The 13,884-nt window shown below is 35.9% G+C and overlaps 1 protein-coding gene across 2 annotated transcripts in view; it reads right to left on the bottom strand.

Annotated features, from left to right (window-relative positions):
- Positions 1-13,884, bottom strand: part of ASB3 (ankyrin repeat and SOCS box containing 3) — a 173,761-nt gene that overhangs the window by 34,185 nt on the left and 125,692 nt on the right. For both annotated transcript variants that reach the window (XM_077134213.1, XM_077134214.1), the window contains exons 8-9: positions 13,592-13,849; positions 7,484-7,617 (exon numbers count right to left, since the gene is read on the bottom strand). In XM_077134213.1, coding sequence (XP_076990328.1) covers positions 7,484-7,617; positions 13,592-13,849 — 392 coding nt within the window. The remainder of the gene's footprint in view (positions 1-7,483; positions 7,618-13,591; positions 13,850-13,884) is intronic.

The following is a 13,884-nucleotide window of genomic DNA, read 5'->3' on the forward strand; positions in this document are numbered from 1 at the left end:
ACAGGGCAAGGCAGGCGATCTTTTAATGATTCTATTTCTTTACCTATAAAACTGCCTCCTAAGTCCCTGTGCCTAAATAAATAACATGATTCCCTTAGTGAGTTATAATTTTTTTGTTTAAATGGTCAATTATCTTTTAAAGTAATTTAAATCGTAAGAAAAAATATTACATACTTATATATTTAGCTGCTTCCATTCTGAAACTGTCATTTTGACCCTTTCCAAATTTAATCCAAATTTTTGGATTAAAAATTTCCAAAAGCTTCAACCAGTTATTTGCAAATACTTGTAGAGTAAGCACTTTTATGTATAAAAAAATCAGTTTGCATGTGCATGGGTAGTTCAGTGGATAGAATGTCCATCTTTCATGCAGAAGACCCAGGTTTGATTCCCGGACCATGTACTCAAAAAAAAAAAATATATATATATATATATATATATACACACACACATAAGAATGTTGAACTTTGTCAAATGCCTTTTCTGCATCAATCGAATTGATTTGTTGATATAGTGTATTACATTTATTAATTTTCTTATGTTGAACATCCTTGCATACCTGGGATGAAACCTACTTGGTGATGGTGTATAATTCTTTTACTGCTCTGCTGGATTCGATTTGCTAGAATTTTGTTGAGGATTTTTGCATCTATATATTATATATATTGTTCTAGTTTGCTAGCTGCCGGAATGCAATATACCAGAAACGGAATGGCTTTTAACAAGGGGAATTTAATGAGTTGCTAGTTTACAGATCTAAGGCCGAGAAAATGTCCCAATTAAAACAAGTCTATAGAAATGTCCAATCAAAGGCATCCGGGGAAAGATACCTTGGTTCAAGAAGGCCGATGAAGTTCAGGGTTTCTCTCTCATCTGGAAAGGCACATGGTGAACGCAGTCAGGGCTCCTCTCTCGGCTGGACAGGCACATGGCGAATACGGTATCATCTGCTAGCTTTGTCTCCTGGCTTCCTGTTTCATGAAGCTCCCCGGGAGGCGTTTTCCTTCTTCATCTCCAAAGGTCGCTGGCTGGTGGACTTTCTGCTTCGTGGTGCTGCAGCATTCTCTGCTCTCTCTGAGTCTCTCTGAATCTATTTCTCCAAAATGTTTCCTCTTTTATAGGACTTCAGAAACTAATCAAGACCCACTCAGATGGGTGGAGACATGTCATCCCCTAATCCAGTTTAACAACCATTCTTAACTAAATCTCATCAACCAGGGAGATGATCCCATCACAGTCCCAAATACACAGCATTGAATAGAGACTATTCTACCTTTAAGAAATGGGATTTATATTAAAACATGACTTTTCTTAGGGGGCATACTTCCTTTCAAACCAGCACATTCCACCCTCTGGCCCCTAAAAAAGACATGTTTTTCCCATATACAAATATATTAACTTCATAACAATATCAGAAACCTTAAACCTTTCAGTAGCAATACAATGAAGTACAAAATTAGAGACAGTATAAAATCTCATCAAGTCAGTTACAGGCATGGTCTGTCCTAAGGCAAAATTCTCTCCATTTACTCTGGACCTTTGAAAACTCATGACAAGTTATTTGCTGCCAACATACAAAGAAGGAACATTCACAGGATACATAGACACATTTCCATAGGGAGGAAGGAACACAGGGGTCACTGGACCCATACAGTTTCGAAAACCCGCAGGGCAAAGTCCATTAGATTTCAAAGTCTGAGAGTCATTTATCCTCAGGGCTTTAGAAAGTGGCAGTCCCACCCTTTCCAAATGCCTACGCCTGCCTCTCTCTGAAGGCAACCTTGGGGGATATTGGGGAGACCACCTTTCTCTCGGCTCCACCCTCTCCAAGCATTGGGGCCGCACCTGGGCTCTCTGCCATCTCCGGGGCACACTCTCAGCCCCTCCATGTGGTGGCAGCCAGGCTCTGCCCCAACCCCAAGAAACGTGCTTCACCCTCTCCAAGGCCTGAGGCGGCATGACTCTTCCACTGCAATGAGGTGGAAGGCCCATTCTCTGCCTTTGGGGCAAACTCACCCTCTCCACGGGCTTGGGTGGGTCCACTCTCCTGGCCCGAGGCTTCTTGACTTCAGACCTCAGCCTCCGCGGTTTTGCCTCTGAAGTTATTTTTCCTCCAATGTGTCCCTTCTCTGAACCCCTCAGTCCAGACTGGCAGCAGCTCAGTTTATACAGGTCCCACAGCACTCTCGTTGGCTTTCTATGCAGTAGTGTTGGATCATGCCCATCAGACATAAGGAGTTTCCACAAATCTTTCCTGGATAACTCCGTGTCCGATCCTGACTTTCTCTGAAATGGCTGACTAGTTCCACATTTGGTTAAATCCACACTATACTCTGTAGTCTCCCTTTCTGTAGGCCCAGAATTTTCCAGGACCTCAGTTTCTGGTTTCTTTTTACTCAAGAGTTCAGTTTTCAGCTTATCTCTTTCCTTTCGCATTTCACTATAAGCTGCAAGGAGAAACCAGACTGCACTTTCAGCATTTAATTTGGAGATCTCTTTTGCTAAATATCCAAGTTCATGGCTTTTAAAATCTGCCTTCCAGCCAAAACTACCAGTCCATTTTGCCAGATTATCTGCCATTTTAAAACAAGGATCGCCTTCCTTCCAGTCTACAATAACACAGACCTCATTTCTGTCTAGGGCCTCATCAGAGGTATCTTTAGAGTCCACATTTCTCCCAACAGTCTCTCCAAAGCATTCTAGGCCTTCTCTATCAAGCTTTTCACAACTCTTCCAGAATCTTCCCCATATCCATTTAAAAAGCCGTTCCAACATGTTTGGTATTTGCAAACTGCAGCAGCAGCACCCCACTCTCCGGTACCAAAATCTGTTCTAGTTTGCTAGCTGCCGGAATGCAATATACCAGAAACGGAATGGCTTTTAACAAGGGGAATTTAATGAGTTGCTAGTTTACAGATCTAAGGCCGAGAAAATGTCCCAATTAAAACAAGTCTATAGAAATGTCCAATCAAAGGCATCCGGGGAAAGATACCTTGGTTCAAGAAGGCCGATGAAGTTCAGGGTTTCTCTCTCATCTGGAAAGGCACATGGTGAACGCAGTCAGGGCTCCTCTCTCGGCTGGACAGGCACATGGCGAATACGGTATCATCTGCTAGCTTTGTCTCCTGGCTTCCTGTTTCATGAAGCTCCCCGGGAGGCGTTTTCCTTCTTCATCTCCAAAGGTCGCTGGCTGGTGGACTTTCTGCTTCGTGGTGCTGCAGCATTCTCTGCTCTCTCTGAGTCTCTCTGAATCTATTTCTCCAAAATGTTTCCTCTTTTATAGGACTTCAGAAACTAATCAAGACCCACTCAGATGGGTGGAGACATGTCATCCCCTAATCCAGTTTAACAACCATTCTTAACTAAATCTCATCAACCAGGGAGATGATCCCATCACAGTCCCAAATACACAGCATTGAATAGAGACTATTCTACCTTTAAGAAATGGGATTTATATTAAAACATGACTTTTCTTAGGGGGCATACTTCCTTTCAAACCAGCACATATATATATATATATATCAGTTTTCAAACTTCATTTATCACTGGAATATCAAGATTTCTTAGGGGAAATCTAAGGAACCTAAAGGAATTTGTCACTCATCAAATAGTTATTGAGTCTCTACTAAGTGTAAGATGTTGGTGCTTCAGAGACTGTGACTGAAGGGAAAAGTAGTATTTTCAATAATCTGCTCCCATATTCACTTCTCCATTATTCAGAGGAGCCTTCTTGTAAAAGGATATGTCTTCTGAACTTTTAAAAATCATAAAGTTGGATTTAAATCTTGCCCCTTCATTTTCCACTGCCTTTTTAAAACCAAGAAGCATTAGAATGAAAACAATTTTGTTCTATCTTTAGAATCTATAGAGGGCATTTACATTTCAAAGGTTTTATTTTTATATTTTCATTATTTATTTATCTGTGCATCTGCTTTGGAGAGATTAAAAAGCAATCCTTAATGACAGTGTGAACTTTGTACCACTGTGAATCCAAAATCTGTAAGTACACCTTATCTAAGTTCTGCATTCCTTTGTAAAACATTATTTTTCCTTTGATCTGTATTCTTGATTTTTATTGCCTTGTATTATGAAATGTTAAGTATTTGAGAGCAAAATAATAATTTTCTTGTTGTATTAAAAAAAAGATATATGCTACAGAAAACGAGGAAAACAAGTATTCTTAAAAAAACAACAGCAATGTTTCATTACCTATCTCAAAATAGAAATGGCTTGAGCAAAAAACTGGCATACTAGTTAACTGTTACAGACAGGAGAGTTATAGGTGAACTATTCCTATATCTAAGTTTTCTTTCTATTAGTTATTCCCCAAATTTTCACTGTAAGTATAACAATTCCATAAAATAAGTCACTACATGTAGTAACCTCAGTGCACTTAATGCAAAGGGTTCATTTGAATGGCACATAAAGAAGCTGCATTGCTCAAAACTAGATTCCAAGGAAACGTTGGCTTACACTGTGGTACTTGCTCAGCCCACCACATTTAGGAAAAAGTGCTCATAATGACCCTTTGGTTTCATAATAGGATACTTACTCTATAACAGATCAACCTTTTTCATTTCTCTTCTGCTTCTACTTTTAAAATCAACTGTCTCTTAAAAATATGTCCTTAACTCTGCCTGCAACACAAAATAGCCTCACTCTGATACTTCTTAAATAGCATAATTTTTTAACTGATCGCTACCTATTACTATTAAAAATTGAGTTCACAGATACAATATTTAGAAACAACTGCTCAAAGAGAACACAGATATTCTTAATATCCATTCTTCTAGATATTCTAAAAACTAGCTGTGGTGACAAATCAGAGCAGTGGAGACTCAAATACCTGGATCACACTGGAGTGACCTCTGAAGAAACGCTTTTCCTGAATTGTACTTTGGTATATAATAACAATCAACATTGAAGGTTGGTAAAAGAAAGCCCAATAAACCATGACTACCAGGACATGATCTAGCTGTTCATTACAACATTCAAGAATATCTGCCCTTGTAAGTAATGGATTTGCTTCATCTTATGGACCTTATAGCCTAGTGTCAATGACTACAGAGATCAGAGCTAAACTTAGAAACAATAGAAAAGTTTCAGAATACCATGGTTATGTTTTCTCTGATTCCATTATATATCCATCTCTACTTTTATTTTCCATTTTCTTTTGCTTCTACTTAAACATCTGTTTTATAGTTTCATTATAATTTATATGTATAAACTATTTTAAATCCTTTTTAGAACTAAGAAAGGAATACTGGAATAAAAAAATCAAGAGAGTTTCCTTGGGCATTTTTAGGATTCTTCGTAGGATCCACGTCCATACAGCACTGTAGAAAAGAGTGCACATAAATAAAAAGGGAGGTCAGTACACCTAAAGACCTTGAACTATAGAAAGGAAGAATCAAATCCCATTTGAAACTCAGGCAAGTAAGGAGATAAGCAGAACCTTTCCTCCCAGACTTATTATAATCCCAACATCATAACAGCTTCTACTCTCTACAGAGGGAAAAACATTGAAGAATACCCTAAGAGACCAAGATAACTAGGAAGAACACAAACTTTCCAGAAATAGTTTGTAGTAAGGACAAGTTTAAAAAAATTCCCAAGAGCGTTAATAAGCTTTCTTAAGAGAAGACAACACTAGAGTCACTGTGAATCCATGTTTCTCAACCTCAGCACTATTGACATTTTTGGCCAAATAAATGTTTGTTGGGGGGTGGGGATTGTCCTGTGCACCGTAGAACATTTAACAGCATCCCTGGTCTCTATTCCGAAGATGCCAGTAGCACTCCTTTCAGCAGATAAAACATAACAAACAGCTGCTAAGGAAAATTCACTATCTTGGTAAAAGGCACTCTCAAAACATCTCACCTTCTGAACCAGGAAACAGGTAGAAGGAACAGCAGGATATTTAGGTAACTGACAAGTTCAACTTAGTATATGTTGAAATGTGGGATGCCAAGTGGAAAGATCCAAAAGGTAGTTCGCTATAAAATTCTAGAACCAAGAAAAAAGGTCTTGGCTAAAGAAATAGACCAGAAAAACATAGGCTCTGAATACCTTTGTGAAAGCCCTCTTCAGTCTTCAGCCAAGATAAAATCCTCTTAAGAGATGATGATTATTACCCTACACAAGCTCTACCTGGTGCCTAATTAAACAAGAAGCTCTTGACAGATTTAGTCTCTTGCAGGATAATGTTCTCATTCACAATTTTTACCTTCATCTGGACACACTTGCCATATGCTAAGGTCTTCCTAGTAAACTCTCACATATCGTTACTAATTGATACATTGCAAGAACTTTCCCATTTGGCATATGTTTCCTCTTTTGACTCCTTGTTCCCAAATCCATTGTCTCACATTCTATCTGTTCTGAATAGATATTCGTTCTCTACTGCTGTAGACACGTAACTAGTAAAGAGCAGATGCAATCCTCAACATTAAGAATTACATGAAAGTGAGTCTTCTAACATTATCATTAAACAAATACTATACCAGGAGGCTCAGAGATTCCAAACAGATTACTTTTTTCTTCCACAGAAACCCTGTTAACACAGTTGGAATACACCTCAGTTCAGGAGTATATTTTCCTGAATATCTGTTTTTGATCAAGAAAATTTACTCAAATGTAATTTTTCAAGAAACTGGAAGATGCATTTCTACACGTGCATAAGTTCACTTGTTAAAAACCTATTCATAAATTAAGTTTCATGTAAAACTAGCGGTGAAGAAGCAATTTTCCTAACTCAAGATACATAATCTGATTAAAAAAATATAGTAGAAGTAAAAAAAAAATTAAGTAAATAGGAATATTTGGCATATATATTACATTTAGTTTAAACTGGTTTCCTTGTACAAAATGTTCCCCCACTGTGTTCTTTAATTTTTTAACTAGCTTAAAAATTTCTTCATTTTTAAGAATCTGTTTGACAACAATTATTTAAAATATCAATCAACTCATCTAATTCTCAGCTAGTTCACCTCCACTGTTACATCATACCAACACATTAGCACACATTCAGTAAGCCTAGATATAAATAAAGGGTGGTAATATTTCTTTTTAGAGATGAATAAAATATTGCATAGGGAACATAATCCATTCACATTCCAAAGAGGAAATTAAGTGTAGCGTTTTTCTGACCACAAGCTAAATATTCACTAAGCATATTTTAATGTCACACTTTACATAATCTTTATTAAAAATAAAAGGGTATCATTAAATAAAATATCAGTAAATACCTGCTTTTCTTCATTTTCTCCTTAGGCTAAACTTAAAAACCAGATATGACTTTTGTGGAAGGAAATTACTATCATACCCTTGCTCCAATACTCCCACCTTCTTCCCACACAAGGAAGTATAAATCATATCAATTTAAATTACATTCCCCAATGAATTTTTCACTTAAATTTACCATACAGCTAAAGAAGGAAAAAAAGATACAGTGAATTATATTTAAAAAATTATACTGTCTTACCAATATGTTGCTGTAGAACCCAAGAAGAGTTTGAGGCACGCACAGAGAGCATCTTTTCAATAGTTGGTGGCACTCTCTTCCAATTAGTAAACTCCAAAGTAAAGGTAAGGGTATCATCGCTGACTAAGTCAATCCTACGTTAGCAAGACATTAGCATATCATTAGACAGAAAATATACTAAGGAGGTTCATCCCTGGAAACAAATGCTAATTTATTCTCACAACATCTTAATGAGGAGGACAGACTCCTCATTAGGAGTCTGGGCACAGAAAGTATTTGTATAACTGGAGGCAATTTCAGTGGATATGAATAATCACCTATAGTTCCTATTAGAAATGGAATTGACTCTGTGTATAGCTGTCCAGTAAATGACAAAAGATATCTCTTTGTTCATGGAGGGTTGGAATTTTCCTTTCCATTCCCCAATAGCAGTGGTAAGAACAGACACACAGACAGTACCGGTGTCATCACTGGATCTGCCATTATCTCCTTCCAAATGGATAAATTGGCCATTCTTACCGACATGCATTCCAACAGTCTTGAAAGGATAATGCCTAGACATACAAAGTTGTGCTGGAAAGATGGCTTTTCTCTGCCCAACTCCCAGGGATATAGAACATTTTCCTATAAGAACCTTTCCCAGTATAGACACAGGCTATAAAGTATGTATCAAAATAAAATTCATCTTTAAGGAAGAGATGTAGGACAAACAATTCTTCCTCTGATCTGTCAAAATACGGTCAGATTTCCTGCCAACCCACCCAAAAGAGGCTTCCACAAATTTTATAAGCACTTGAATCCTAATGAGCACTGGCTTAAGAGAAGTTCTGTTTTCTAATAGCACCACTATTACTTAAAAATATGTTGTCTGAATTCGTTAAGTCCTAGAACCTGGTCTCTAAAACAAGAATAACAAGTTGCTTCTTCAAAGAAATTTTTTTTTTAAATAAGATGATAAAATACAGTAAACATGCTTTTAAAACTATAAAATCTTACATCAATATTTGATATTATTATAACTGGTTTGAAAACTTAAGTATTACATTTTCGGTAGGCTTCTTAATTGTACCCATAGGAAAATTATTCAAAAGTTTAAAGAGAACTGTAAGCTCTAACAAGATTATCTATCATCTCTAATTCAACTAAATACCCTCCTTACTACCCTACCATCACATAAAATGATTAGGGCCTCCGGTAATTACCACAAAAACAGAACATCTTTTCAGGGTCTTTAAAAATATATCATCATGGTGCAGCCACTGTGAAACACAGTTCGGCAGCTCATCAGAAAACTAAGTATAAAATAACCATATGACCCAGAAACCCACTACTAGGTATATATCGAAAGAATTGAAAGCAACTACTCAAACAGATATTTTCACACCGATGTTCATAGTGAAATTATTCACAATTGCCAAGAGATGGAAGTAACCTAACTGTTCATCAAAAAATAAATGGATAAACAATATGTGGTATATATACACAATGGATTATTATTTAACTGTAAAAAGGAATGAAGTCCTCATATACAAGACAACATGGATATGAGGCAACTTGAGGACATCATACTGAGTGAAATAAAACAGACCAAAAAAGGACAAATAGTATATGATTTCACTGATATGAAATAATTTGAAGAAGTAAACTCACCGAGTTAAAATCTAGAACACTGGTTACTAGAGTCTGTGTCAGGGGTAGAGAATGGGGAGTTAATGCTTAGTTTGTACAGAATATCTATTTAGGTTGATTTTAACGTTGTAGAAAAGGATGGTGGCGATGGTAGCACAACATTGTGAGTGCGACCACCAGCACTGAAATACTTATGTGAATGTGATTAAAAGGAAATTTTAGGTCATATATATGTTACTAGAATAAAAATTAAAGATAAAACAGGACTGAACAACATAGTGAATCCCACTGTAATCAATGGTGCATAGTTAACAGTACAATTATAAAAATGATCTTTCATGAATTATACAACAAAATGTAAATTATACAACAAAATGTAAATTATTCAAATATGCCACACTAATGCAAGGTGTTAATTATAGGGTGGTAAGGGTAAAAATACACCTAATGTAAATACAGACTACAGTTAATGGTAAAATTTTAATATTTCTTCATCAACTGTAACAAAGGTACCACACTAATGTTAAGTGTCGATAGTAGAAGATATATGGGAATGCTATAATTTTTAGATGATTTTTCTGTAAACCTACAACTTCTCTAAATAAAAGCAAATAAATTAAAAAATAATAATAAGGCACCTCTTCACACGTGTATGGAAACTCTCCACGATATAAGTGAAAAATTCAAGGTACATCATGGTGTGATTGAACACTATCATTTTTGTAAATAAAATTTTTTAAAAACCCCAAAAACAAAAGAATAAATAAAAAAGAAAAAAGTATCACCAGTTTTTTTGAGATATTAATGAGCAAGGACTACAGAAGATAAAAAACACAGAAAAACAGGAAAAAAACTGAACACTAATTCTAAATTTAACATCTCAAAGACAACTTAGTTCTGGTTATTGAGAGAAAAAATATCCTTGAGGTAAATAATTAGAGTGTAGGAAAATTATTTCACAAGTTCTTAATTCTCCAATATGCAAACATATATAGGGAAGCATTTAAAGTATAGTACAAATACCTTATAAATATACATATTTATTTAATGCTATTTTATTTTATTTTTTACATGGGCAGGCACTAGGAATCAAACCTGGGTCTCTGGCACAGCAGGCAAGAATTCTGCCACTGAGCCACCATTGTATTACTACCCTTACCTTATATTTTAAGTATTATAAAATACTTAACCTCTCAGTAAACTCAAAACTTAGCAAGAAATACTGAGAATAGTGAAATGATAAAATAAATTCAACGGCAAACGATCTCCTTGGTTATCTAGGGGCCCCACACCAAAGATTACTTGGTCCTGGTTCCTTATTTCTTTCCTATCATTTTTTCGCTGCCTTAATGCGCTTTAGGTCTGACTGTGACTAAACACAGTGTCATTTTTATGTAGTTATCTGAACACACACATGAGAAGTAAATCTGTTTGCACAGCTTTATAGTAAATATAATGGAGAATTTATTTTACCAAGGCTGATAATGCCACTAAAAATGTGTTGTTATTGCACTGCATTGACCATTACATTGTACAGAGCAATTGTAGAATAATAAACAAGTGACAGTTAATCAACTAAATTCACAGATGACATTTACTTTCTATTATTCTCCCATTACATTCCAAGAGAGGAAAAACTATCTTGCATTTGAAGTTGAAAAAAATGTTTCAACTTTGTAGTTTATATTGTGACAGGCAATTATTCAGCCAGATACGTTTTTAGCACTGTTTAAGACAAGCAATATCTAGGAAAGACATTTGTAATTTACATGACAAAGATTAAGCAACAGACTTACATATGATGTAAATACAATATAACCAAAATCCACTTTAACAACATATTGGACATTTTTATAGAAGATTTTTCTAAGAACAGCTCTTTGAACGTAAATTGATCAAAGAAAGCAAAACATTTGCCATGTTCAACTTAAACCCTGGCTTTATTTATTCAATAAAAGATCAGTGAACAAAAATTTGACCATGTTTAGTATTTTCATCGCTAAAGTGAAATTTCCCATTGTATTTATTCTAATGAATATAAAGTAGCTAAAGTTATCCTTCAGAGTAAAAATATATGCAGTTGGTAGTCTCAATTCAGATAGCTGAAGGTTTTACAATTTGTTTCAAAATAATTTGTAGTTTACTGGTTGTTAACTCTTCTATTCCAAAATACTTTATAAACACAGCACACACCCGATTACCACAGAAATTCTCACCTGAGCTAGTCACACTATTGGGCGGTGGCTGTTTCAGAACTGGAGATTGGAGGACTTATTTTACAAAACGTTCCAGATGAAGTTAAAGAAATACCTTTAGCTACCAGTTGTCTATATAGTTGTTCAGAAAGGAAAGGGAAAGAGGCAATGTGTTCTTGTTTTTTTTTCCTCCTGCATAGGTTGTTTGAAATTTAGGAGCAAGAAAAGTTGGCATAGATACCCCAAAGTAGGCAAAAGATTAAAGTACCTGAAATTAAGTGATATAAATTAATTCACCCCTATAGATAAATATGGTTAAGCAGTAAGGAACAGTGATTAGATACATACTACAACCTGGGATCAAATCTAAGTTCTAGGACTTAACGAGCTGTGTGATCTTTAGACAAGTATGTTAAAGACTCTGTGCCTCAATTTCCTCCTCTATAAAATATGGATAATAATAATACCTACCCCATTTTATATGAAATGAGTTAATATCAGTAAAGGAATTTAAATACTACTATGCTTCAGGCAGTGCTACAAGTGTTGGTTAAAGGAAGAGATAAATTAGAAACCAGGGTGCATGAAAGTTGAAACCACTGTGCAAATAGGATGGATCAAGATTCCTAGTCAGAGTAGAGAAAGACAAGGAGTGTGGTTGGGTAGACAGTGGGTACCTTGGAGACAGGAGGTATCCCAAGTGGGGTAAGAGATGAAAGTGAACAGTCAGGACTGTCCGTAGCTGCCCACATGCATAGAATTAACAGCAAATGCTGCTGCTAGTTGTCAGGAGCCTCGAAATACCATGAAATTCACTAAGTAAAAGGTTAAAGGTATCTATTAGTACTATAATAGCTAGATACAGCATTCATTAGTTATTTATATCTCAGTTGTGTGTGTGTGCACATGTGTGTGGCTTGGGAACCTGATAACACAAATATACATACATACGTATTTTTTAAATCAGAGTGACAATCTTTAAATTTTATTCAATTACCTAAAAAAAATTAGAATGGATTTTTGCAAAAATTGACTAAAATGGTATGGAGGGAATCACAATAATGAGCATTTGATGGATAACTATATATTAATCAGCATTGGAGAAAGGAGTAAATACAATCAGGGACTCAGCTTGTAGATAAACTAGGAACAAAAAGGTGAAAAGCAGAACATATCTAAACTTCCTTTTACTTACATAGTCCCCAAACCACCTACCAATAAGCAGTTCTTATTTCAGAAAGAGATGACAGTCCAAAGTACAAAATCTCTGCTTAGTGAAAATCCTTCAATTCCATCTAATGGCAGTCACAATAAAAAAGTGGAACACTGGAATATTGCCAAATAAAGATCTATATTCCCTTACATGGAAAATCTGTCATGTGGAAGATGGAATCAATCCACAGAAATACAAACCTATACAAGTAGGGACCGCAGGTGGTATATGCCTAAACTGTAAAAAAGCCTCTTTTTAAAGGAAATGTTTAACTAACAAGACAGTGAAGCACTGTTCTGCTGAAATGCAAAATCTCTGCATTTGCCTCAACATTACTTTAGTGAATAGTGATTTTTGAAGATGCCTTCTACATGTTTTATTAAAGAAGTTCTATAAAATATCTATACCTTCTATTTTCCTGGAGACTTCTACTCTATTTTCTCAAGATTTATTCTATTCTCTCATTCGACTTGAATTATCATCCCCAAAGAGTCCTCTCACTGCTGCAATTACCTTCTGAGACCCTTATGGACACTAACAACTTCTACAGAGGCTGGAGGCTGGTAGAAACAGTCCTCTCTTGCTCAAGTAAAATCCTGCCTTGATATTCATAAAATGACTTTTAGAAGGCTGCCCTTTTGAGAAACTATCTGAAGTAAACAAGTTATATCCTTAGCTACTTCGAAAATAATGATTTACTAAGGGAGACAAATATCAAATAGACAAGATGCTGCAGGGCAGGAGAATTCAGTGTAGTTGACTGAGGGATTACAGAACTCTCCAAAGCAGATACAACAATTCTTTCTTGGGTCACAAACATTGTAAGAGTATGAAGGATGGGCAGAAGTAGAAGAAATGCCACTCCCAGAACAGTTCATAGGCATTTATTCCTTTCTATTCCCTTCCAGGCATCTCTTATCACCCCAACCCCTTTATACCAACCCAGCTATCACAATCAAAATATACATATACTCCCTTCTCTCAACACAGGGATCTTAAGAAATTTGGGTGTAATAAAAGATAGTATAGTCAATTAAAAAGGCTAAGGGCCCCTTTGGCAGAACTTCTTACCAGGAACTGCATAGTAGATTCAGTGGGTCAAATCCAGCAAGTAGGAGAGGTGGCAACCATTCCTTATAGTTTGTCTGTGCCTTAATTGCATGATTTATAAATTCAGATGCATGGTTCCATGGTGACAATGGGCAACCCTTCTTCAAAAAGTAGCGAAACACTGAAAACTTCTCATACTTTAGGCAGTATGCCAAATGAATTTCATTTAGCTGGGCTCCATAGTTTAGAAGTATATTCACAATTCCAAAGAACTCACAGCTTCATACACAAAAAAGAAGTAGTAGTTAGAATTT

Source organism: Tamandua tetradactyla, chromosome 17 (assembly GCF_023851605.1).
Source record: "Tamandua tetradactyla isolate mTamTet1 chromosome 17, mTamTet1.pri, whole genome shotgun sequence".
Classification (NCBI taxonomy): Eukaryota; Metazoa; Chordata; class Mammalia; order Pilosa; family Myrmecophagidae; genus Tamandua; species Tamandua tetradactyla.